General features: G+C 42.0%; 1 protein-coding gene across 1 annotated transcript in view; it reads left to right on the plus strand.

Annotated features, from left to right (window-relative positions):
• The window catches only part of MYOM2 (myomesin 2), a 731,038-nt gene that overhangs the window by 536,579 nt on the left and 167,222 nt on the right, over positions 1-27,237 (plus strand). The window contains exon 21 of the mRNA XM_086926415.1: positions 25,554-25,668. Coding sequence (XP_086782541.1) covers positions 25,554-25,668 — 115 coding nt within the window. The remainder of the gene's footprint in view (positions 1-25,553; positions 25,669-27,237) is intronic.

A 27,237-nucleotide genomic window follows, 5' to 3' on the forward strand; every position in this document is an offset into this window, starting at 1 on the left:
TTTGAGTGACAGACAACGTCACTGTCTAAAGAACAGCAAAACTTACGCCCCCAAATCAGAAAAAGACGGAGCCTATTCGGAGGGACGGCTCTCTCCTCCAATGGCTGGTCTCCGTTTAGGAAGCCAGCCAATGGGAGAGAGGCAAAAAATGAGGCGGGACAAATAGTCCCACTAAGTAACATTAAATCTCCGACTATATTACCTCGACCTAAAAATCGATATTTTAGACAACTATAGTTTTGCAAATGATATTATCGTTTTCTATATTTTTAAAAACAATATTTCTTACCTTCAAATCGATATTCTTGACCACGATATTCTTGCAATTGATATTTCTCACTGACGATATTTAGGACTCAATATTCAATATTTCTGTAGTTTGAAATTTCCGACTCAATATTTTGCCTGCACACCGTTTTCCGGAGTATGTACTGTTTAACCAGCTGTATTTATATTGAATACACTGCTAGGGTTCACATTCTAAGCATATATTGTGAAATATGGCCTAAGAGTCAAACCCTGGGGCACCCCACAGGAAAGGCTGGAAGCCTCCGCCTTAAATCCCCAGCAACTGACAATTTGTACCCTATTGGTTAAAAAAGAGCAGAGGAGCTTCAGGGTAGTCCTGCTGACACCAACTTGCTGCAGATGTTGGACCATCGTATGAGCGCGACGGTTTCAAATGCTGCAGACTAATCAAGCTGTCTGTAGCCACTCTTGAATCCATCTTGAGATGGGCCAAGGATACTGTGAGTAGCAATAAATGTGGCCAATTCATGGTCAGTACACTTGTCTAGAATCTTGGTTGGAGCTGGCAGTAATGATATGGGGCAGATATTTTTTATGTCTTTGGGGTCCGCATTTGGCTTTTTATGTAGCAGAGTTATGGTTGCTCCCTTCCAGGGGTTCGGGTAAATTCCTGATTGCACAAGTTCCGCAAAAAGTCAGCAATTGGACTGAGGGCCAGTTGTATAGTTTTAGGCAGACAGGTGTCAGACAGAGATACCGATTTTATCCCAAGCAAAAAGTCCTTGGTTTGCTGTAAACAAAAGTAGGGAAAAATTCAAAAAGCTGATTGAGCTGATTGGACTGAGGGCAAGAAGTGGTATTTTTGGAAGGAAATTACTTTCTAAAGGTAAATGAAAGTCTGAGTACTAAATTGCTACTCTGACACAGACATTTTGAGATGAGTTCAGATAACCCTGAGTAGGTGGATGGACAGATCTTTCACTACTTTAATAAGTAGCTCAAAAGGTTCGTTAGCCGCTCTCATTCTCTCCGTGAAGAAGGGTGCTTTGATCAATTTGATGGCTGGTTTGTAATAAAATAGGAGAGCCATATGCTTCTCTTTTTCCGCAAGGCCAGGATTTGCCTTCCATTTCTGAACCTGTCTGTGGCATTCCTGTGTTGACCCCTTCTGCAAACAGATATTTTGCTAAATCTGTTGGCGCACTATACTGCTTTTAATATTGGAAGAATTGAGAGAAACCATTAAACTTGCTAACTTCTACTCATCTCTACCCAATTTTATAATATTTCAAATTTTTTCACTATACACTTTTGCACTGCAATTCAGTTACCCTTTTCACTGACATCTGATACATTATTTCCAGTATCACCTCTGAAAATACATATTCATCTTAATTTGATTGTCCGTCACAGTAACATCTGGTGACGGACAGCACTCTCTCCTGGGTTACGGAGAGCCCAAATGATGACTAGGGCGGTACCGAGCGGGAACTGATGGGTACTTTTTCCCAACTCAAGGAATGTAGTGCTTTCAGTCACACATTTACACTACCACCTTTCTTTTCTTTGTCATCTCTAGTTGTGCCACTCACTTGTATACACATTTGAACCTCTTTTTTCCTTTGACCCTCAGACATCTTTTGTTGTTATGACGTATTACTTGGGCATTTGTCTGTATGTAGGTCGTTAATCTTGCCCTTGGACCCTCACTAAAACATTTGTTTCTTATTCCTGTGTTAGGCCCTTAAGTACATCAGAGAACCATGGTGCTGATGGCTTATATCTCTTGAATATTTTTACTTCAAGGGGGGGGCACATTATCCAGAGCTGCATTGACCCAGTCTTGAAAGCCTTTTGCGGAGTAGGCACAAGAGTCATCGAGTCTGGCACTAGTGGTGTTGAGTGCCTGTTCCAGGATTTCAGATGTAATCTTGCTCAAGTTCCCGCATGGTTAAGGTTTAGAGGGGGCCAGGCCCATATCACATGGAGGCTGCGGGAGGAGGACTTTTAATGAGATTGTTCGGTGAACACCATCAACAGCCAAGTCATTATGCTTGGTAAATATACAATCTAGGTTATGTCCCACAGAATGAGTGGAGGATTTTATCCAATGGGAGAATCCAAAGCTGGACATAAGTTTGAATGGGGAAGCTGTGTCTTCACATAAAGAGTTGTCATAATGAAAATGTAACTCCCCCAAAATGGTAAAATGATTATGAACCAAATATGATTCCATGATCCGACATCAGACTTCTAGAAAACTAGTACATGTGCCCCGAGGAAAGTACTGCAGGAGACCAGAAATGGTGTTGTTATCAGAGAGTATGAGCCGAAAGAGGGCTAACTCCATGAAGTCCTCTGTACTGGCCAGAAAATCTAAAGTGCTGGAAAGAGCCTCCCATGCTATAATGGCCAGCCCACATCCTCTACAGCCCTAACGGTCAAGTCTGGTGATAGTGTAAACTAACAGGGCCGCGTCCTCCAGATCTGGGCCGGAGCCCTCTCTGGCCCATGTTTTGGTTATGAATAAACAATCCAGAGACAGAGCAAAAACTGAATCACGAGTTACAATTTGTTGCTAAAAAAGACAACGGGTGTTGATAAGCACACCACAGAGGAATTTCTGGTAATTGGGGCCACAGCCTGCCACTTTTTGTTTGTGCTCTGCTGCAACAGAAGGTAGGGGAGTACTAGGAGCTCACTGAGTGTAAAAATGAAAATTACAATCACAATTAGGGTAGTGAGTGACTGCACTGTTGTACATATTAATCTTAGTCAGACAAGCCCCCTTCGATCCAGTTGGCTGAATTTCCAAATGTTGGGTGTAAGAGTAGCGACTTAGCATGGCAATGCTATTTTGGGGCTCAAAACTGGCAGCATTCCTTGCCCCTGGTGCCATCTAGACACAGATGGGAGCAGTGGGGCTTGCATTTGGCAAAACTTTGGTGAGCCAGCAGGACCTGTAAAGTAAATGTTCCAGCTCCTAACGCACAAACAGAGATCTGCAGCAGAGCGGTGAGCTGAGAAAGCAATAAGGTGCACTTGTGCAGGTAGGCAAAATAAGTAACACACATGTGACAAAAATATGATCAAAGATTAAGAACAAATAACTGAAAACAATAGCTGAATTCCCTCATCAGTGTAACTACTTGTGGACTGCCTGCCCGCTGAGGGTCAGCACCAGGCTGTTCTTTGTGGGCAACAGAATGCAATTGAGCTGTATGGCAAACCGTCCAAGATGGCAGCCGCTAGGGTATGCCTGAGGCAGGTAAAGTAATTTTGCAGCTCCCTCTGTACAAATGGAGACCCACAGCTGATCTGGGATTTGAGAAGGCAAGAACGTTCACTATTGCACTTTCTTGCCTTCTCAGCTCCCCGGTCTGAAGCGAGTCTCCATGTGTGCAGAGGGAGCTGAGGCAAAATAAGGAACAAACATATGGCAAAAATATGGTGAAAGATTTAAAACAATAACTAAAAACAATGCCTGAATCCACCCGCAATGTAACTATTTGTGTACTGCCATCCATTTATGGACAACAGAATGCATTGTAGCTGTACGGCAAACAATCCTAGATGGTGACCCCTAGGGTACAGCTGAGGCAAGTAAGGTGTCCAGTTCCCTAAACACAAATGGAGAAGTGCAGAGAAGGAATGAAAGTACTCTAGTGCAGGTAGGCAAAATAAGAAAAAATGTGTAGCCAAAATGCGGTCAAAGATTAAAAACAATAGCTAAAAACAATGCCTGAATACCCGGAGCAATGCAATATCTTGTGGAGGACTATACATCGTACCTTTTAAATTTTAACTCCATGGCATAGATTTAAAATACATTTGTATAAGTGTTCATGTGATACAAAGCAGCAAAATATATTTTGCAATGAAAATGTTATGTAAGAACAATCTCATTGTACCACATAACCAAATATCTGACATTGTAACCAACGAGAGTGTAACCAGATGAGAACAGTCCACAAGACCCTATAATTTCACAAATAACCCAGATCTATTAAGTAGCACACTCGCTTTGTGTGAAATCCTGGTACCAAATAAGTACCCGGTGCAAACTTTAGGCAACCTGAATTTCTTAAATCGTAGTTCAATTGTAATCACACCAGCAAAATTAATGAAATTTCCAAATTTCATGTTACATGATATTTAAAAAAAAGTCAATAATACAATTTTGCATAATCATAATATAAACCAGGCATCAAACTGTCTAATATCAATGAATGCAATTAGCCCCTGGCAAAGACACACCTCTCAGATTTACAATTACAAGCACATGTGCTGGGGATAGCAGGGACTGGATTTCACAGAAAATGTCTTGTGAAAAGATGCTTCTGCTAGAAGCAAAATTTGGCTGGTATTATATGTGACTTTTGTATAATGTGTATTGTTATTTGAAAATGTCCTGCTAATGACCAGCAAACCTCATTTTGTGAAAGAAGTCTATTCAGCAGCACTTTCCATATTTTACTTAACGTAGTGAAATTTTGTGAAAATTCAAAATAAAATATCGCTCACTTTTACATGCCCCTCCAAATCATTAAATATGTTTATGCATCATTTTTGTAATTTTGACAACACTGCATATTTTTAGGTGTCTTACTCTCATAAGGTGGGTTAGTAACATACCATGGTTAAGTCTTGAAACAAGTCTCAGTAAAACACTGCTCTACCCCAGATAGAACTGGTGCAAACGTCAGACTATTCTGAGTCCAATGAATATCAAGTTCAAGCATTAGCAACAATTTTAAAGTCAAGGAAGCGACCAATATATCATTCAAACTAATGTAGGAAGAGAAATATTTAATGAGGAAACGTGCACCAAAACAATTACAATCAGACAAGAGAACCAGAGTTATGAGTTTTTCCATTTTTAGGATACAAAAAGCCAAGACAAATAAAAATGCCAAAGTCTCAGATAAGGTTGTCCCGCACCTAAGCAAAATGTCATGCTGGCAGTGATGGAGCAGATGTCAGATATACAAAGCTTGCCTAATCATATAGCAGTTTTTACCTTCTGACTTTGTCTAGCTGTCGGAGACAACATCTCCCAGTGGGGGCAAGTCCAGGGTCCAAGCCAAAGAGAGTCCCTCAAAGTCAATATGTAATTGTCAAGGTCCTTGTATAGCTGTTGGTTTTTACACCAAGCGGGACAAAGATGGATTTCATAGACACTTAGGTTAGTGTTATGCTGGTGAAGGTTTACCTACATGTCCTTTGCCATGGTTTTACCTTTTGTTCCTCAGAATCTTAAAGCAGGGCAAGGCTGCAAACTGTAGCTGGACATGGCTCCACAAGGCTCGATACCTTTGCTGCAAGGTCACTCTGAACCACTTTTCAGTTCAACATAAATATTTGAGTAGTACAAATGTGGGTTTCCTGTCCACCACTTTGGGCAAGCCTCGGTACATTGTACAATTTCTCCAAAGGTGGAAAGATTTGCTATGTTTTACGTTTACCAAACTGCTGTAATAAAATCTTTTTGGTATGTCCTGTAGTCCCAAGGGGTCCAGGAAATGTTTTTGGGCACAACCTCCCTCTCCAGCAAGAGCTCCTGCAAGGTCAAATCCTCTGTGGTAATCTAGGTTTACATTAAGTTAGGAGTCCTTCTACTATTTGTAGCCTTAGAGCATGCCAACAGGAGATCAGCCATGCAACCGCTGGCAGCAGCTCTAGCCAGTAGGTGGCAGCAAGAATCATGAATCCTTCAGTTCTTTTGTTCCAGCAGGATCTTTTTCAGATGTTTTCATCCCAGGTCTAGGAGTGTTCTGAGCAGTCCATGGTATATTAATGTTTATCCTATGCACTAGCAAGTGAATAGAACATTTCTCCCTTCAATCTTAACTGCTCTCTCACTCTGCATCTTGCACCTTTTACAGGACTTCTTTGCTTTACTATAAAAGTTCCCAGAAGCCCTAAATCCACAAGGGCAAACCATTTCCTACCTCAGAAAGGTCCATCTCTCTTCAAACCATTTATGTATTAAGATAAGGTCTCTTCTCTGTGTCTAGGCCTGGATTACCTCTTTTAGTAGTGGAGTCAGAGAGTGTAAGATGCCTGGGAAATAGTAAAAGAACAATACACGAGCCCCCATTTGACAACTCCAAGTGAAAAGAAGTAGTGTAAAGGCTATCCTTAGTCTTGCCGACTGTGCCTGCTCCTCTTGCATATGCTAATCCCTGTTATGTGGACAGATGTTCACAACATTAATGTCGTTCTGTGTCCAGACACCAGGCTACTGTCCTACGTTGATCAAGGCCATTAACTCTATTCAGTGTCTTGAGTCTCCAGTGGTAAACAGACAAGAAAAGTGGCCCAATTGGTTCTAATATGGTTATTGCAAAGGCAGCAAGGCACATTTTTATAAAGTTATTTGGGCCACAATTTGTTAAATATCTACTGTCACCATGAAATTAGATTTAATAAACTAAGCTGACACAATTTTGAATCATTTTGATTTATCCTTTGCAAACATGGAATCTGAGTATTTTAAGATTACCCAAGTATATTCAAGGAGCATCTATCTTGACTCAAACAGTGACATTTATGTGCACTATTTCGAATATGTAATGAGACACCTTTTTATTTGGCTTGTAAAGCATAATTTTAAGGGGTGTCTTATTTATATATAAAAAAGGTTTTCCTTCATGCATTTCTCAATTCCATGTGTCACTGAAGAGCTTTTAATCTGTAGCTAAACCAGAATGCATTTATGCTCATGTCAGTTTTATATTTGTCATATATGTGGGTGATATAAAAGCATACTGCAGCCTTAATATATAATTTAAGTCACATGCTTTTAGTTCATTTTCTGCACCCTCTCCAATGGCCTTAAAAGAAAATTAAATAAATCAATTAGGTTACCCCTACGAAGAATACATTTTTTCAGGTGCAAGCAAAGTAACTATACTTCTGTGCAGCAGTGGCTTAGCGGACGCTGTTCTAAAGCCAGGAAAATCATACATGAATCGATTTGGAGGACTCCACAACAAAATTGATGCTGCTAAACCTTTAGCCATTGTAATTATGTTATCATTTGTGCTGTAAGATTTTACCATAAGTGCATTGGTCACGCAAAACCAAGCTAAATCACCTTGATGCACAAGAATTATCATGATGGTAAAAACTCATTTTGGGGCACGTTAGTATGGCGGGCAGACAAATAGCAGTGGGGAATGGGACAGCCCGCAACGCTGGAGGCGGTCCCGCACACCCCATTATTATGCACCCGCGACATTGGCGGGCGTATCCCGTATTTTTAACGTTGCAGCAGGCGGTGCTGAAAGTGGCAATGCTAAAAATGTATGTTGTGCCTTTCAAAGCACATGACAGGCAGCGCGCGGTGCCTGCCACGTTGTTCTTTGAAAGCCAGGGGGGTACCATAGGTACCCCCATGTGCACCCCCCAACCCCCTAGTGTCCATAGTGTCCGGCAATGGGCCCCCAAGCAGACTCTGCATGCCTTTCCGTGGTGGCAATGCCGCCATGGAAAAGCATTCAGAAATGCACATTCTAATATGATTGGCGGTGTCTGACCATATTGAACTCTTTTCCGCCCGGTGGACATGTCGCCTGGGCGGAAAAGCGGCGGATGGTCTTTCCGTCCGCCGCGGACCCCCCACCCATTGTAATATGGCGGGGGGTTCTTTTCTACAGTGATGGCAGGTGGATTGCCCCCGGCGGGGGAAATCCACCCGCCATCCTAATCAGGCCCTTTGTTGTGAGGGTGTCTAATTACATCTTCATTTGCAATCATGACATACCACAATTTATTTATTTTCATGCAGCGTTTAATGCATTTGTGAACATTTTCATGCAGCACAGCACTGCTCACCTTTACGAAAATCTGAGCGCCATGTGTTGATTTGATTTATTTATATTAATATTGACTCTTTTAAACTGTAAGCAGTCCTTAGAGTAATAAAGCAGTGTGTTAACATAATTAATTCAGCCAGGCATAAAACTGTCTAACATCAATGAATACAATAAACACATGGCAAAGATACATTTCTCAGATTTACAATTACATTTCTTAGAATCAGGCTTAGCAAATTGATATGGATTTTTTTCTCCTAGACCTGGAAGAAGGAATAGTGACATTCATAAGATGTGAACCATCCTCCACCCTGAAAATGCCCCAGTTAAAATTCTACAGCCCCACCTGACCTGACCCCAGATAACTTAACAGCATCGCCAAGCATGATTCATAATATTGTACATGTATATTGTCTTCATATTTTCAGACTATATCCATCCTTATACAGTCTAACATACTATATGCAACATTAACAAATATTATTTTGTGGTGCATCAACATAAAAATTGTGGCTAGACTAAACACCAGGGTTACTGTTAGACCTGGTATCTTTTTAAGTTGTTTTTCCCTGACTTTTTGCTTTCTGACCTCCTGTTTTTAACTTCCTTTTGCTGGCTTAATGACTGCACACTTTTTCACTGCTGGCCAGTGCTAAAGTGCTTGTGCTCTTATTTAAAATGTGATAACAATTAGTTTATCCATGATTGGTTTATTTGGTTCACTTATACGTCCCTAGCATAGTGGTATGCCATATACCCAGGTCCTGTAACCAATTACTACTAGAGGGCCTGAAGCTGTGATTGCGCAGCCCACAGACATAGCCTTTCAAACCTGATTCAGGCCTACCACGGCAAAGACTGTGGGCAGAGATTACTGCCACCTTGACTTTGCATGTTCAATTACTTTTCAAGCCTTAACCCCCCCTTTTAATATATATCAGTCACCCATAAGGTAGGCCTTAGGTAGCCCTAAGGGTAGGGTGCTGTATATGTAAAAGGTAGGACATGTGCCTTTATGATTTACATCACCTGGTACTGACAACCACCCAAGTTAATTTTCACTACTGGGAGCCCTGCTCCTCTCATAGGTTAACATTGTAAATTCCTTAAATGCCCCTTTAAAGTGTAATTCCTGATTGTAGGGGAGTGGTTGGATCATGTTTTATGTCATTGCACTGGTAATGAAAAATTCTCTTTAATGATAAAGTTGGATGTGGCGTGACTAATCTAGAAATGCCACTTTTAGAAAGTGGAAATGTCTTTGCTCTTAGCTAATGCCTTACAGTCTGTCTCCAAAATATGTCTGTGGTGGGGTGACAGCTACACTGTGTGCATTCCTCTAGACAGCCACAAGTATAGGACTCTCAGCTGCATCTGCATTCATCTGTAAACTGATAGGACTTCCTGAGCAAGAGAGAGGGGAGGAGCTAACATGTACAACCGCATAGGCAGTGGCTTGGCCTCACACAAAACACTGATTTACCTCCCTCAGATAGGCTGGCAGAAAGAGCTGGGCTGGATGGAGAATTGTGCACAACAAAGGCTTTGCTTTGTAGTCACCTCCACATCAAGAACCCATTTGGGTCTATGACCCCCTCTAACTAGTTTACTTTGGGATCCTAAGGAGACTGCCAAGAAGAGGAGATTTGCTGCAGGAGGGACTGTCACTGTGATAACTGCTTTGCTGTGTTGGCCTGCTGCCTGCTGATTGATGGGCTACAGGAGGGGCTGCCACTTTGCTACCTTCCCTGCTGTGTTTGCCTGCTGCTTCTGACCTGGACGGTGAGAAAGACTGGACCTGTTCTTTACAACCTTTTGCAACCAAAGTAGCTCTAGAGGGCTTGTTGGCTTGCCCTCTGCTTAAAAAATCTCAGGTCCATCAAAGATTTCATTCACACAAACGACCTCTGCTAGGCTCTGCTAATCTGGAGTCTGACTCTGCCTGACATGACCTCAACCAGTCCTGGGCCTACACAGAGTGTATGGGCAGCTGCTTTTGGGCATCCACATGCATCAGAACGATGAGCTTATTAAGTACTGCCATGTCGCCCTGCTCGATCCCAGATCATTGTGTTTGTCCACTTCGCTGAAACCGCAGTGCCTCAAGGCGGTCCAGCATGACCCGGAGCACTCTGCGTGCTTCAAGAAAAGATGGGCATCCGCCCTCCGTTACTCCAATCACTGCAAAATCTCAAGTAAGGGGAGACTCAAACAACGTTGGCCCCAATCCGAGGCTGATGGCACCGCTGCAAACCCCTGAGAAATGTACTCTGCACTCCAGGACTTATAAGGTCCCTGCCGCTAACCTGAACAGAGTGAGTAGATCAGTCTCTCACAAACTTGACATTGCATTTTAACTGAAATAACTTTGAAAGCAATGCTTCATGCTGACCTGGGGAAAAAGTCTGTTTCCGATTCACAGCATGTATCGCTGTCATTTCTCCAGCGTAACAGTAAAGAACCTACTGGAAGAGCAAGGGCTCTTTCAACAATGTACATTCTTGAAGTATTTAGAGCTTGAGAGGCTTTAATTGGATTCTTATAATTTTTATCTTGTTTAGAAGAGTGAAAGACATACTATTTTCATACATCATTGTGATGTCTTTTTTGTGGTGTTTTCGCTGTGGTATTGTATCACAACTGCTTTACACATAAACTCATAAGTAAAGCCTGACGGCACTGTGTCAAGCTACCAGGGGGGCAAACACCGGCTAATGTAACTGTGTGACTGACTTACCCTAACTAGAATTGAGGTCCCTACTTGGACAGGGTGTATACCTCTGCCAACTAGACCCGATTTTTTAACAGTTACAATCCGAACTTATTTGCATCCAGACTACTAAATGTTATCCAAATGCTAACTAAAATATTACTCACAAAAAGAACGGGTTATTTGTTCTATTTGATCATTTTGTCTGGGAACCAACAACTGACTTTAAATGAAAAGTTGCAATCGCATTTTGTATAAATGACAATTTAATACTGAAAGTTAAAGACTCACTGTTATATTTAGAAGCATATTGAGCATTCTACCATGTACCAGTTGGTGCCCTTTTGCATAAATAAGGCACATGGTCCTGGGCTATGCAGGTTGCACCTTCACTGTCTGCACCCTGCACACATTAGGACCAAGCAAAGGGCTACAAAAACAATGCCTATAGTGCAGGCACAAGCAAGCAGATGCATTGGGGGTAGTAGCACACTGAAAGGCATGCTAGTGATTTCAGAATACCTCTTCCTTTATTATTGGAGAGGTACGAGACTGTTTTCAGAGAGAAGGCAGGGCCTGTCCACATGATTGTATCATGTGTAACTGCACCTGCCTGCAGAGACAGGGCTCTGTTCAGTTTCACAAAATGATCCTTTCGGAGACGCTCAAACCATGCACCTTTTAGTTGGAACACACAGCAATTATTAGACACCTGGGGCCTTATTTATGAAGGCCTTGCGTCAGTTTTGCGCCGCCGGTGCGTCACTTTTTGTGACGCACCAGCGGTGTAAAAAATGCGCCTCATTGCGCTATATTTGAAAAGTGATGCATCTAGGTAGATGCATCACTTTTTAAACCCCTGCGCCACATTATACCTGCGTCAGGTATAATGTATGCAGAGGGGACGTTCCCCCGCAAAAAGCCTCGTAATAGTGACGCAGTGAAATCTATGAGATTTCACTGCGTCACTTTTAGGACGCTGTTGCGTGAAAATCTTGTGCCTGCCTCACAGCAGGCGTAAGACTGACGCAAGCTCTTTCACATGGGTCTTTCCCCATGTGAAAGGACGCATTGCTGGAGTTGTGTCACTTTTGTGACACACTCCAGCAATGCGTCACTTTTGCGCTTACAGATACGTCAGAAATACTGACGTATCTGTAACTCCTTGCGACATGATGCGTCATACATTAAATATGACGCATCAGGAATGTCGTAAGGAGTGCGCAGTGAAAAGTGACGCATTGCTGTTTTCACGCAGCAATGCGTCACTTTTCATAAATGAGGCCCCTGGCTGCTAAAGCATGTGCGGCTCTTGCTTTAACACAGAGGGGATTGAGAGGTGGAAAATAGGGTGCAAATGTCAGCCCAAGGGGAATTTTGTGACATGGCAACAGGTTTCCTACCCACATTCCTACCAAGCAGTCTGTTTCTCCATGTGGTCTCCACACACACCTGGTACGCATTTTGTTATGATATTAATAGTCCACAACAAACCAAATGCAGCTTTCTTTCACTCATCCCGCCTCGTAGCAGAGATTCGAATACTTCCTATTGACCACCCTGACAGTCACTTCTTCACACCTGGAAGAAAATAAAGGAAATCAATTCAAATTACATTTATAGGAATACCAACTACGATTTTGCAGCTAAATGCACATGTCGTGTACAAGAGGAAATGGAGCATATGTACTAGAGGATTGCCCCACAAGAACATCACTTTTTTTTATATTCCTGTGGTGCAATGTGCTGCACCATATTTGCAAAGCAGTGTTAAGTCACTTTGCATGGCTTAATGCTGCTTTGTAAAAATGGTACCCTTTCACGCAGGTATCTGCGTGAAAGGGGCGTGCAATTGGTGTTGCTGTGGGCATTCAAAAACAACACCCAATTGCTTGTTGACACTATCCCAGATTAACAAGGATGTGTGAATCTGAGACAGCACCAAAAACTAACGCCATGTAAAAGCAGGTTGGTGCAATGAGGAGAAATACTTTTATGTCTCCTTGTGTTTGCTTTTTCTATGTGGGCTGCATTCTGCAGCCCACATAAAAAGAGAAAAACGCCTATTAAGGATTGTTTTTGTACAGGAAGGTTTTCCTTTCTGCACAAAAACAATCCTGAAATATTGTCAATTTGTGAGTTCTATGTGTCCTACAGAATGCAGCACACATAAAAGTAGCAAATTGCCATTATTGATTGTTTATGTCCAGGAAGGGACATCTTCCTGCACATCAACAATTATCCTTGCAAATCAAGCACCCTTCCACTACTGTGAAAGGGCGTCTGTGTTGGCGCTAGACAGCTATTTTCAGCTCAAGCGTAAGGGATAACACAGGGGTGCACGTATTCTTGTAAACATGGCGCATCCCTGTGTTTTTTAAATGACACAACGTGGAGCTGCAAAATTTGCTGTAGCACCGCACCGCACCATTTCCTTGTACATATACCCCTATATTTCATTTTTCTATGGGAACTTCCAGTTCAGCACCTATTTGGTTTGATAACGACTCATGTAAGGCCTTTAAAGCATATACTTTAAAACCCAAGCCACAGGGAACAGTATTTAATTTAAGAGAAGAGTTTGGTTATTCTCGGCAGTTTCTAATAACAAAAGTAATATTTCGTTATTCAAAAATTGACTACAAAACATGAAAAAACACTTATACTGAGAGGTGTGGAAGTTAGAATTTGAGAATTAGGCAAAATTAAGACTTAAACACTTTTATTTCTGTAGTCTCATTATTTTCAATACCGATATGGGCAAAAATGCTAGTTCTTCAAAAAAAAAATTCTCATAGAGCAAGCGCATGGAGAAGGTGGCCATTTTACAGAAGCGAACTCGAGAATCGAAATTGTGCCCCAATCATCTAAAAGAATAATTAGTATGTTAGTATGGCTCAGACAAAAACCCAAGGGTGACAGAGCATTTTCTCTTTTAATCGATGGGGGTTAATGCAATCCAAACCATTGTATCAACATTACATAACTTACATTTCAAGCTGAAAAATATTTGCACATTCACAGGTCAAACATCACTGTCACATATCAGTTAACCATTAGTGATACTCAAATGTTGATAATTACAAGGGACACATCCATATGGATCTTTTGACTGGAATAGTCATGAAAGCTTTTAAAGTTGCAGATGTGTTTGCTTTTTTCAGGGACTGAGCTTCGTGACTAAAAACATGACACTGGAATAAAAAGACAAGGTTCAGTTTTTTTAATGTTTCATTATATGGAATTGTTTTAAGGTCCAGATAATGCAATTCCATATCCTGTGGAGTGTGAAGGAGAAAGACTGTTTCAATGTTTTTGATTTCTACATGGCTGGCATTTTGAGGAGAAGGATGTCTATGCTCCTTAATTTTTGCTGGCCACCAGCGATCTTTAGGTTCCTTTTGAGGTAGTTTGGTGCCTTTAAGTAGAGCCTTGTGGGTGATTCATGGAAGTTTAAAGATGTCCATTGTTTGCATTGGGAGCCATCTCATGGATAATAGAATAAGGAAGATATAGTCAAATTTTCTAGCAATAGTGATCAGTCTGGTTGCTACAGGTAGGGCTATTTTGATTAAAGAATTATTAAATCTTTATTTGGAAGTCATCACAGCCATAAAATAGGAGAATATATTGTAAAAAAAACATCATTACAGTTATAATTGATTAAAAGAAGTATTGTGCAAAATCGCAAGGTTCAGGCGGGCATCAATCACATCTTCTTAATCTATAAGCAGCCCTCAGGAAATTTGTGACAACAAAAAGGGTATGGTCGTTGGGCAATAGCTGCTAGTACATGAGTGCAACCCGGGCTTGTCTAATCTCTAACAATCTCTTGGGGTGACTAAAATATTTAAATAAGAGGACAAAGTGTACATTTTTCTGTGGAGACCTATTGTCACAGCCACAGAGCCCTCTCACGTTTGCAGGTAAAAAACCAGACGGGGTAACCAGCAGATAATGGAGCCAATTGAAGTTAAAACGAGTTACAAAAAATCTTTCAGAAGGGTTTTCAAGAATAAAAAGATAATTCTCCATTTCCTGCACTGATTTGAGCAAAACATGTCCTCTCACAGCTGATTTCATAAGCTCAGTATTTTCAGAGTGAGCAGCAGCCTGTTTAAAAAAAATCTCCTTAACTGTACTCAGGTCCTGAGGCCGTACTGTGTCACATTTCAAGAAAATATCTGCCCTACCTAGAGCCATAAAGGACTCCTTTACATACCGTAGCCAAGGTATTTTGAGTGCATGATCTAGTGACAGTCAAAAAAAATCAAACGGTTTAACTCTACCTCATTCCTGGACCATATCTTCACCCAACACAAGGGCTTCACAGCCACTTAAACCGCAATGTAATTAACTCCTATTTCTTCAAGTATGGTGAACGAGGGGTTGCCTCATGGGACATTCAAAATTTGTCTCAAAAACTTATTTTGAGTGACCTGTAACTTATTGGCCGCTATGGTCCCCCAAACTTCGCTACCTTACAAGACCTTAGAGACACAAGTAGACTGGCATAACTTTAAGATCATCTAAGGAGACCAAGAATCCAATCGGTGGGCATAGCTGGCAATTGCTCCCATGGCTTTATGCATGTCACACAACTTTCCATCCATCAGTTGTTTCAAATTAAGTTTTGCATAAAATAAAATTCCCAGGTAAGGGAAAGCCGGGACCTTCGCTAAGGCTTGAGCGCCTGCCATAAAGTTTTGCTCCTATTCGCCTGAGAGGCAACTTCCAAAATGTATGATTTTGTGAAATTGGTAGACAAGTCCAGACCATCTATAAAGGATACAAACCCCTTGATCAGGACTTGGAGACCCATTGCTGTATGGGCCATCAGCACCACATTGTCAGCATATAAAAGGACTGCCAATGCTGTCCTACCCACTGGAGGCCAATCAGACTATAATGTGGACAGGGCTCCTTCTAGGCCATTGATATAGATGGTAAATAATAAAGCATTTGCAATTCGATCGGTCTCGCCTTTGGGATCTTATAAGTGTTTACACATGCATTATATTATGTTATATTACTACAATTACTGCAATGGACTATGTCACAGTGATTATAAGTGTGGCAGTATATTTGGCAGTTGTTGGCTTTAACTGCTAACAGGGTTAATTACCTTGCAGATGTAATTTTTTTTACGATTTTATAAATGTACGGAATTAAATGCCTCTTGTTCTATGTTTTCTTGTAAAAATGTACATGTGGAACTCAATGAATGTTCAATTATTTTATAATACTAAAGTGGAAATGGTTTTTAATGATCTATTTTACCCATCTCCATCAATAAAGACCAACCAGGTGGCAACCCTACTTATAAACTCCTTATTTTGAGTGCAGAGACATGTTTACAACTGGGGACAAGTAGTGTTTGCATCCGATTTTAGATAACACCGCTTGAATAAAATGCGCTTGGCCCCGGATTTTATTCTCTTTTGTATATGCAAATTCCAGATGGTGTGGCAATAAATGCACAAAAGGGAGCGCTGTGCAATAATTCCGATCGCAAAGGCTGTTACACTTAAAATGAAGCTCTAAAACTCCCCAGGGACACAACAACGTTGTATATTAACGTTATCCCTCAGGCAGTTTTTTGAGCCCAGTATTATGGTGCCCAAGGATTGAGTTTACAAGTTTATTTGGCCCGGAAGAGTCTTAAATAAAATCCCATCCCATATTTCTGGAAAGGCCTGCTTTCTTTGTTTCGAGAACATCAGAAAATATATATGCATTATGTTCTGTACATTCTTGTCTCTGTGCTTTTTGAATGCAAGCAACACATCTAAAATTCTTTTTTTTTCAAAGGAGGACATTCAAGGGCATCATATATAAATAACAGCCTCGAAACAGGTCAGGGAACGGAATGGCGGGGTAGGTGTATTAAAGCCTAACCAGTTTGAAGGAATGGTGGAGTGTTCTGTGCAGATTGAGAATACTGCACAGAGACGCCTCTGAGAACAGGTTTTCGCCATTGCAGTGACCCATCAGCCGAAAGCAGTGAGGAAAATCCCAATTGATCCACTTATGCAGCGTTTGAAAGCACTAATAAAAAATTAAGATCAATTAAAGCAAGCCCTCTCTTTTTCACTGTTGCTTTAATGAGAACTTAGAGAAACCACAGAAGAAGAGCCCTACGTATGGCTTTTCTAAATCTCTTGCTCTCTTTTTCCACCTCCCACCGCTTCCATTGCCACTTTCTTACCCAGGTTCTGTGTCAGTATGATTGTGTAGGGCGGGCTATCATGCTGAGGAGCATCACTGTGGCATGCGCAACACCGCAACAGCAGGCCGAGCAGCCACAGTACCAGGTACGGCCAAGCCATGTGTGGGACAATGCAGCTCAGGTGAAAATAACGTCTGCCCGATTTGAGCAACTTTGCCAGCGGCAGCTGTAACCGTCCCTACCAACTTCTGCTCAACGGAATCATATGGCCTCCGATGCCCCCCGCCCGCACCGTGTGGCATCCCTCCTTGCCCATACGTAAAAACGTAATAAAAAATAAAAGCCAGACCAAAGAAGAGTAGTTAGGCAGGAGATCTGCAGGTGAGGGGGAGGGAGTGGGGTCCGCCGCGCTTCACTATGTCCTGTTTCGTTTCACTGCTTTCGCTGTCTCTGCCTTCCGCCGTGAATTGGTCCGTGTTGCAAACATTAAAGTAACTCCTTCTGCATGAAAGACGTTGTATGCGCATGTGTTCTATAAAAAAGGTCAGGCAAAATATAGTGCAAACTCACCCCAGGAGAAAACAAGCATTTACAAATGCAACAGGACTCATATTTATGCAAGACCTATTGCATTGTAAACAAACTGCGGGCGTCCAAGAACATACGAACGGGAGGGGGCGAGAGGGGTGGTGGTGTGCAGAGAACTCAGGGACTGCTGCAGCGAGGGAAACAAAACAGTTTTTAAAGTAAAGGAACCGATAGCCATGGAAGGAGAAAAATGACGACATGGCCGTCAGGAGGAGGGACTAACAAGCGAAAAATGAATGAGAATGCACCATTTATAATTTAAGCCAATGAAAAAGATGTGAAAAAAGTGGGCGGAGCTTCCCCCCACTATACTGTATAGTGCATGCCTCACAAACCGTGCAGCGCCCGCTAGGCGAGACCTAACAAGGGGATAGAATGCAACTTTGGCGGACCCCCCTGGTTAAGTTGAAATACTGTGTGAGGCCTGCACCATGTGAATATCTGACTGCTGCTGTTGAGTGGGCTTGTAGGTTCATTAGTAAAGTAACAATAGAGGGCTCAACTCCCAGAGATCTAAGTAGTTCTCACGTTTCTTGTGGTTCACCTGGTCGAAGGCGGGCGTAAGGTCCATGAAGCCCAAACAAAGGGCACCAGGTTGAGCTACTGTGTATTTGGACACTAATAAATATAGGTTAAGACATTGGTCGGTGGTTGATTTTCCCTCACAGAAAACAAACTGCACCTTATTATTCAGTTCATGTCAGCCATGCAGGAAGTCTAGTCAGAAGAACCCAAACCAGAACTTTAACTGTTGAGTTAATGAGGGACATGAGATGAAAGCAATAGGGGTTATCCGTATCCCCCTTCTTGAAAATCGGTATAATGGTGTCAGTTGACCAAGAAGGTGGCATCCCTTTCCCAGCTGCTGCATGTAACACCCTGGTCAACCGGGCCCACGCTTCTATGTTGTCCCGGAAGAAATCCAGAGGCTCCGCAAAACAGGGTCTGTTTATGACCTCTCAAAAGACTGTACTATCCCGCATTTCACTCGCTCTCGCTAGTTCCTCCCAGGCCTGTCTTTGTAGGACACACCTCTGTTCTTTCAGTACCCTTTTATAATTATTACAACAATTAGCCATCTGTACTCTATCTCAGGGGGGCTGCTTCAGGGATTTCATCAGGAGGTGAAGGGCCCTTAAACACTCAGTGCCAAACCATTTTGGGTGGTCAGGAGCAGGGTTGTCTGTAGGCACCATTACCAAATGAGCGACTGACTGGGCAATGGAAATAAATGGGGATAAAGTCTCTTCACCAGGGGCTAAGGGTCTAAGCAGGTTAATATCTCCTGCTGTTGAGTTTCAAATAGGGTACGAATAAAAGACATATGGGCCCATTAGGATGGTGGGCGGATTTCCCCAGCTGGCCTGGCGGGGGCAATCTGCCCACCATCCCCTGGGAAAGGATGGCTAGGGGGTCCGCGGCGGACGGAAAGACCGTCCGCCGCTTTTCCGCCCCGGTCGCCTTGCGACTGGGGCAGAAAAGGTTTAATAAAGTGGCGGTGTCTGTTTGACACCGCCGGCCATATTAGTATGGGCCCAATCTGATGCCTTTCCGTGGCGGCAATGCCGCCAAGGAAAGGCAGGTGGTCTTCACTTCAGGGGCACCCTGCGGGCCCCCGGAGTGAGGCCGAGGAGGGGGATGCACACGGGGGTACCTGTGGTACCCCCCAACATTTGCATTCACAAAGTGGCAGGGACCGCGCGGTGCCTGCCGCTTTGTGTATGCAAATGCATACATGCATTCTTAGCATTGTGTCGGGTGGTGCTGAGAGCACCCCCCGCCAGAATGTTAAAAATGCAGGATGCGCCCGCCACTGTGTCTTGCTCATCCTAATACCCCACGGGACCCCCGCCCTTATGGCGTGTGGTCCCAATCCCCGGGAGGATGGCAGGCGGACAAAGTCCGCCCGCCATCCTAATGAGGGCCATAGCGTCTATCTGCGACCATTGTAGACAGTAGACACCTCCCCTAGCCGGTTAAAGATAGTGTGCCCAGTGATATGCAGGGGTGCTCCACCTGTTTTCCCACCTCTTTTAGTACTACGGCCAAGGGGTTGTGTTTTTCTGAATGGGCTGTGTAGGATAGCAAAAGAAAGTGAAGGCCAATGGAACAAGGCAGTTACAAAAATATAATCAATTATCTTGACACTTCCCCTTCCTTTAGATATTGGGGGGATATAAGAGTTAAATGAGTTAGTCATCTTATCTAGGGTGAATTCAAGATTGTGAGTGTGTAAGAAACTATTAGTTCAGCGCATTCTAGGGAATGCTCCATGTGCGTGCCCTCATTGATCATGTAGGTTTGGTAACCATACAAAGAGTGTATTGAGTTTGGGCATAAATGGCAAGATAAGATTCTCCTGAGTGAGCCCTCTGCCCTTAATGAGTCGATAGCGCCACTTAGGACTGAAAGATTTGAGGGCCATTGCTTCCCCTTTTCTGTATTATAAAAAGTAATTAGTACCAACCGGAGAGATCTCCCCACTACCGATTTAAGGCCCTGAAACACTTTGGAGTCCCACTTTATTGTCTGAACTGACCCATATTGCTCAAGGGCTACAAAAATAACTACGCCCCTGATTGTTCTTCCTGCTCTGCAACCCACAGCCGGACAGAAAAAGGTTTTAAACTCCTAGAGAGCGGAATTGTTCTCAATTTCCCATGTTTCCTGAAGACAAATAATATTAAAGGGCTTGATAAACAATATCCACCTTTCATCTAAAAACTTTGCTGATAGGCATGCCACATTCTATGAGATGAAGCTTAAATCTTTCCCAGTACCCGGGTTGTGGCTTGAAAAGTGGAATATAGGGCCCGCAGAGGGGTCTGTGGCCCTGCGGGAACATACCCTACTAAGTTAGTGCCCTGAAATTAAAGGGGTGAAACCTAAATATCTCCCGCATCCCGTACAGGTGGCCATTCGAGAAAACTCTGAGGTGTGCTTCAGTTGTCACTTTCTGAGAGTCAATCCAAATCATTTATGTCCAACAGGGGCATATACCGATTTGAAAGAGTCTGAAACCCACCTGGGAGTCCGAGCCCTATCTGAAATACTCAGAGAGGGTCTATAAAAGAAGTCCAGCTGTAGTAGTTTAATACAAGTTATGGGGGAGTAAGTCTGGGAAGAACACCTCAGGATGTTTCGTACCATTTCCAGGATGTCTGATGGTAACAATTGCACAATTTCCCTCAAAAGATTTCTGGGAGGGCCCTATTCAAGAAACGTACAGGCCCAACAGAATGTACCTGTGTTTTGTGGTATTATATCTAGTGTGTTTGCCTAACCAGTGTGAGATCTTGTTAATCAGTTACCCTGTAGTTTCCTGGTTGGAGGAAGCAAGCCCTGGGACCCCTGTCAAGACTTAAGTATAAAAACAAAAAACTGGCAGAATATTGATTTCCAGTAGAAGAGGACTATTAAAGACAGTGCTGGAAATTTGTGTAGCTACACAGGGGGTACATGATGGAATATACTGGCTAGAATGGGCTAAATCCTTATCCCGTGAATGAGAATCAATGGGCTGTGGGATAGCATTCTGGTTCATGTCTGCCAGTAACATGGGTTTACAGATACAGGGCTGTCTGCTACTCAAATAATCAATAGGGGATAGTTCAGGGGTTGTGATCTGAGTCTGTTGGGGTAAGGAAGAGGACATTTTATTAATGGAGGACACTAGCAATTTTCCCCCAAAGTAGGCCTCATAGGCTGGTAATTGCATCTGTGATTTTTTGCATTAAGAGAGCCCAAAAGTCCTCCAGATCCTCAATTGGGTTTCTTGCATGATCACCCCCGGACCTGTTTTTAATGTCCTGCGGGTCATCACACTTTTTGGCTTTACTCTTCCTTTTAATGGTAGGAGAGTTTACTGTGTCAGTGCTAGAGGGGGAGGCTAAAGCTGCCATGCTATTATTGAGGCCAGAGCGGGGAGCATTAAACACCCTATTGTGGGTGAGGGCATCTGGGCCTATCAGTAATACCTCTGTCTCTGACTCTTGAGCATTCGGGATCACCAAGTGAGGGGCTTACATGGGTAATGGCGGGGGTGAGCCCTTAGGGCCTATCGAAAGCCTCCTATCAACCTGGTCAATTCTTTTGAGATAGCCCCCATTGCTTTCATTAAAAAGATTTATTAAACAAAAGAGTGTAATTCATTAGGTGTAGGTAAGCACGCAAAAGAAGAAAGGTGAAAATGAGCAACGTTCATTGGGTTTGCTCAGGAAGCCCTCACTCACCACCCTGGGTGGTGACATGCTTCATCATCGGGCCCACCGGGAGAAGCCGAGTACCTCCCTAGGTTGCTACTACGCCAGAATACTGCGGAGCTGGTTTTTTGTGAGAGTTATGTGAAAAAGAAGTGTTTTAAAAATGTCGTAGTTGTAACTCACAACAAAACTTTATTCAGTGGTCAGCCGGACATGTATAAAAACAATGTGATGGGAAATTACCAAAATAATTGTCTGGTTATTTCCACTTAAAGTGGGGTTGACATGTTTCTACCCTCTATGTGTTAATTACTGGGCATTCTTCAGGACCATGGGGAGTGTACCTCGGCGGTATGGGCACCCTAAGGCCCACCCTAACCTGAGGACGTGAAAGTTAAAAGTAGTGTAAAAACTATACCGGTAAGAGGAGAGTCGAAGGTACCAAGCGGGTGCCTGGCGTTATGGGCGGTGTGCCATTTTCGTCTCCACCCCCTCCTGAGACCTATGGGGTGTGGATCGTTTTAGAGACAAATTATAGAGGTTCCTCTGAATTTGAGGGAACCCCCCCCTTTACTTGTTGGTTTGTTCTCTTGTTGTTTGTCCTGCACTTATAGTTTTTACACTGCTTTTAACTTTCACGTCTTCCTACGGCCGCCGATGGGCACAGACGGCCCAGCTCTTGGCCACTTCCTGGTATTTCAGGTGTGCCTCCAGGTGCAGAGAACATACGTCTGTGACTCCAGCCGCAAGCAGTCCTAGGGCTTGTGGTCTGCCCCTGTCACAAAGCTTCTCATGGCCCCTGGAGAGCGGGCCACTTCCCGGTATTTCAGATGTGCCTGCAGGTGCAGGGAACATGCTTTGGCATCTCCAGCCACAAGGAGTCCTGAGGCTTGTGGTCTGCCCTCACTGCAAAGCTTTCCACAACTCCCCAGTGCACTGGTAACTATAAATCACCTGTGGCATAGGCCAAATACATTAGATCACCATTATTTTGATCACCTTCACAGATCAGTAAACACTGGGCATTGCATTAATTAATCCTACGTTACCGGCTGTTCACATAACGGGTGAACTTAACAATGTGGGCCTTGAAAGGTATCAGAGGCAGCCCAGATTGAGGAACGCATATGCACTACCACCAGCCGTGTGGTACCAGCACATAAATGCCCTCTTTATTAGCGGACAAGAATAATGCCAGATCGTGCTCAGGTGGCACCACGGCGAAGGATATTTTTCCAAAGAAGAGGGGGGCATAGGGCACACTCTTGGTCCCTGGTCAGGTCCAACAGAAAATTTGCAGTGCGGCCTCTCTTGGTGCACTAAACGAGAGGAAAAGGGTTACCTCCCTAGTCGGCGGTAGCTCACCGGTGCAGCTGCAAGGCGACACCTCTCTTCCCTTCTGAGTGCATCCACGTGTCTCCTGAGCCTGCGTCTGCTAATCCAGGATGGTGGCACTTCTCTCCCCTTTGGAGTGCGTCTTCGCTGAACAGGTGCACTCAGTGTGGCTTTTTGCTGGGGGTGGGGCGTCGGTGAGCCGCAGCTCTTCTTCCGGCCTCTGAGCAGATCCACTAAACTGAAATCTGTTTCTTTGATTCTCAATGTATACTTGAGAATGTAAATACAAGATCTTGCACTGCATTGACACCAAGATCTATTTTGAGGGGATTCACACATATGTTGGGAATTTCCATCTGTAAGTTGATATCAAAATCCAAGCTTAACAGAAATACGACCAGTACAACTTGTTTGGCATCTGGTTCAGGTAAGAACTGTATCTCAAAGTTATTTAGTTGAAATTATGCTTCCTTGTCTTGATAATAAAAGGGACATTGGAAATGCAGGTACTTATTCCATATAATTTGGCCCAAGCTTTAGATAAATCTACAATATTTTCCAAAAGGTCAGTTGGCTTTCTTCATACTCAATGGTCAAAACAATTGCAGCTGTTTTGCTATGTTTTGTTCAGTCTGCTGTGATGTAGGATCTCCAAGACCAGCATGTGATTTATGAATAAATAATACATAACGCTTACAGTATCAAGGCATGTCTTACTTTTCTCGTAAACATTCCAGTACATCACTCTTTCTTTTCACTCTTTCTTCCTAAGATATAATATGTGTCATTTGCCATTACAATCTAAAATATCAGAATTTTTATTTACTTTATACATAGATAAGCTTCTTTGTCCATCTCTAAAACTGTTTAGCCCTTGTATACAGTGCTTTCAAAACATTTGCAACGTTAGATACTTTTGTAAAAGAGCTGCTTGTTTGGAGGTGTTGGAGCAAATTTTATTCACTAACAAAAATGCTCGCATTAATAATGTGCTAAGCTTACATTTAAGTGAAACATATGCTAAAAGACAAATTTGCAGTTGAAAATCATACTTAATGTTATAGAACTGCAAATAAAAGTGCTGATTTAAGTTAGCCTGTCAATGCTATGTTAACTGAAAAATAATGCATTAACACCGAAAGGCCTGTTTTCACATCGAATGTTTGTTAGCGAACATTGATTCTATCTTTGTTCAAAGGTTGTATTTTGTACAGAAGCTGTTTGTTAGCTAGCGTTAAGACCCTTGTTTTGACAACTGATAGTGAGTTCTCATTGGGAAGAGAGGAGCGACCAAAAGGAGTATTTATGGGAAGAACTATCTGGACCCCAAAATATCAACAATGTAATCTTTCCAGGTTTAATGTCTGAAAGTATATTGTGCCAGTACGGAATCATATGGAGATTGCCTATTTCCAGAAGTTTACTGAATTTCTATAGAAGGATAAAAAATGAATAGAAAACAATGTTGCAAGATAGAATATTGTATATTTATATCAGTACATGTTCCGAGAGTAGCTGCTAGATTCCAGGATTGCATTCCCGACTCTCTGAATGGAGACACACTTTTGAATTTCTGATTCCTTTCTACATGAGAGGCTGCCTAACTTATATTTTGTTGATTTTCTGCTGATATTTTTGATCTGAGAATACTTTCAAGCTTACTTTGCAAAGGCTTTATGTTTGTTCATAGATTCTCTCATCAGAGCTCTTTATTGGGTTTCTTAATTGACAACTTTCCTTTTTCTCTAATTATTCCAACTTAATTTAAAATAGGGAATTTCCTTTACGGAATACCATATTAACTGTGATTGTAACAAATATTTTGTTCTATTTTATAATCAAATATTGATTGATGGAGTATATTAACGTTTAATGCTGAAATCTAAAGATTAATATCTAGTTAATAAAAAGATGAAAAACTAAAAGACTTAAAAATAAACATTTTCAATTCGCACGAATTCTCTTTATTGATTAAACTAAAAGTATTTAATGATTTATTGCTATGTCGATGATTGCTCCTTACTTCTCCTTGTCAACGAACAAAGGTGCATAGGACCAGTGTGGGAGTTATTTAATGATCACAGTTGTAGATTAAGATATACAAAAGCTTGCTCTCTAAGAGGTGTTAGGAAATAGATTTAACCTTTACACAAATGCTGATTCATTTGCAACTGTATTGGTACTCTTTTAGTAACAAAATCAATGTTTTTTTCTTCCATCAAATTGTAATCTTATGACCACCTCCTTAAAGACATAATATACAATTTAGTAACAATTACACTTGTGCGTCAACATTAACTACAGTGTTCTAATTACTACAGTTTATTTGCAAAGCCTGTATCTGGTCCCTCACACAAACAAGTTGCAGGAGCAGAACTGCCGAATTAGGAACCCCAATTGTTCTTTTCTTCTGTCATGTGTTGTGACTTGACTAGTAGTGTTTCAAAGGAGAATAAAAGGCAATTATGTTTTTACTCAAGGTCAAGGAACTGGAAGAGGGTAAAACCTATGTTTTCCGGATTCGTGCAGTAAATGCATCAGGTCCAGGCAAACCATCCGAAGTTTCTGAGCCAGTGCTTGCGAAGGCCAGACCAGGTATGACTTTTCTGAAAATTTTCCAATACATTAATGTATTTTAAACACTTGGAATTTCAGTTTCATCCTATGCCGAGGTTTTGGAAAAAAATCAACGCAATGTAAAATGATTTGCAACTCCAGTTAACATATTGCCTATCTATCGATATAAATTGTTGTACAAGTTGTTAGACCGGGCTTCATGTGTAGTCCTAAATTATCACAAATAAGTACACGTGGACTAGATAGCCAGGTAATCTGAGTACCTAAAGCTCCATAATAGGAAAATAGGGAGCATTGTTGAATTCATCCACAAAGGCTCTACAAGTTGGATCTGCAAATTGCATTTAAACCCCACTTCTGCCTTTGCAATGGCATACATTCTCTTATAACAAGTTACATTCAAGTGACATACTTCAACTAATATGATTTTAAAAATCACACAAACCATTAATTCAATGCACATTCTTCTTCTTAGCAAATACCACCTACTCAGCCGTGAAAGTGTCAATTCTCACATTCTCTTTTCTATCACAGCATTATTGAATGATGTAATTAATCACAGCATCATTAAATGATGTAAAAGATTGCTATTACTTCAAATGAGCATTACGGTAAAAGACTACACAGCTATAGGTAAATACAGATTTGAGCTAAAGAGCAACAAACACCCATAAGGAAAATTGCAATGAAAACATTTGAAGTCACCTACGCTCAATAACCTCTTTTCTAAATCTAAGGTATTGGATTCTTATTTACACTAAAGCCAATTAATAATTCAGGGGCATATTATCAAGAATGGCAATAAAATTATCGCCACTTTAGCGGCAGGAAACTGCCGCTAAAGCGGCGATATTGGGCTTGATATTATGCCCTTGAGAATTCCCATAGAAGCCAATGTTCACACCAGAACATGGGCATCTATGGGAATTCACAAGAGCATATTATCAATACCATTATCACCCCTTTAGCGGCAGTTTCCTGCCGCTAAAGCGGCAATAATTTTACAGGTGCATCTTGATAATATGTCCCTCAGATCTATGCTCTTTTCTTCAGAGTAATTTTAAAACTATGCCTTCCTAGTTTAATACTAAAACTATACTTTTTTATCACCTGGACTCCCTTATCTGTGCTGATCTGGACTTGCTTTATTGAAATACACTACAGCTGTTACTGCTATTTATGTTACCTAAACTCTGAAGGATAAACACCACACATCTACAAAGGGGGACTGATATCTAACGATAAGGTCACAAAACAGCTAAATCTAAAGAAGGGCAAAAAAGAAAATACCAGGAGGGAAGGATTAATCAGCTAAGCACAATGAATGTACCACAGAATCCAACTACCTACTCAGCAAGCATACCAGTCCGCCAAGTTAGAAAAGAACTGTATTTGTATTCATGGTTTTGGAAAAAGGTTGTATCTCTCCCCCTAGATGTGGTATTCTGATACTATCAGAAAATCAAAGGTATATGACAGGCAGAGGAAAAGTGCTAAAATTACTACTTTAGCACAATTCATTTTAATTCCTTGTTGTAGTACTATTCAAGTTCAAGTTCTAGTTCCAGGCTGCAGCAATCATAAAAG

Source organism: Lissotriton vulgaris, chromosome 6 (genome assembly GCF_964263255.1).
Source record: "Lissotriton vulgaris chromosome 6, aLisVul1.2, whole genome shotgun sequence".
Taxonomy (NCBI): domain Eukaryota; kingdom Metazoa; phylum Chordata; class Amphibia; order Caudata; family Salamandridae; genus Lissotriton; species Lissotriton vulgaris.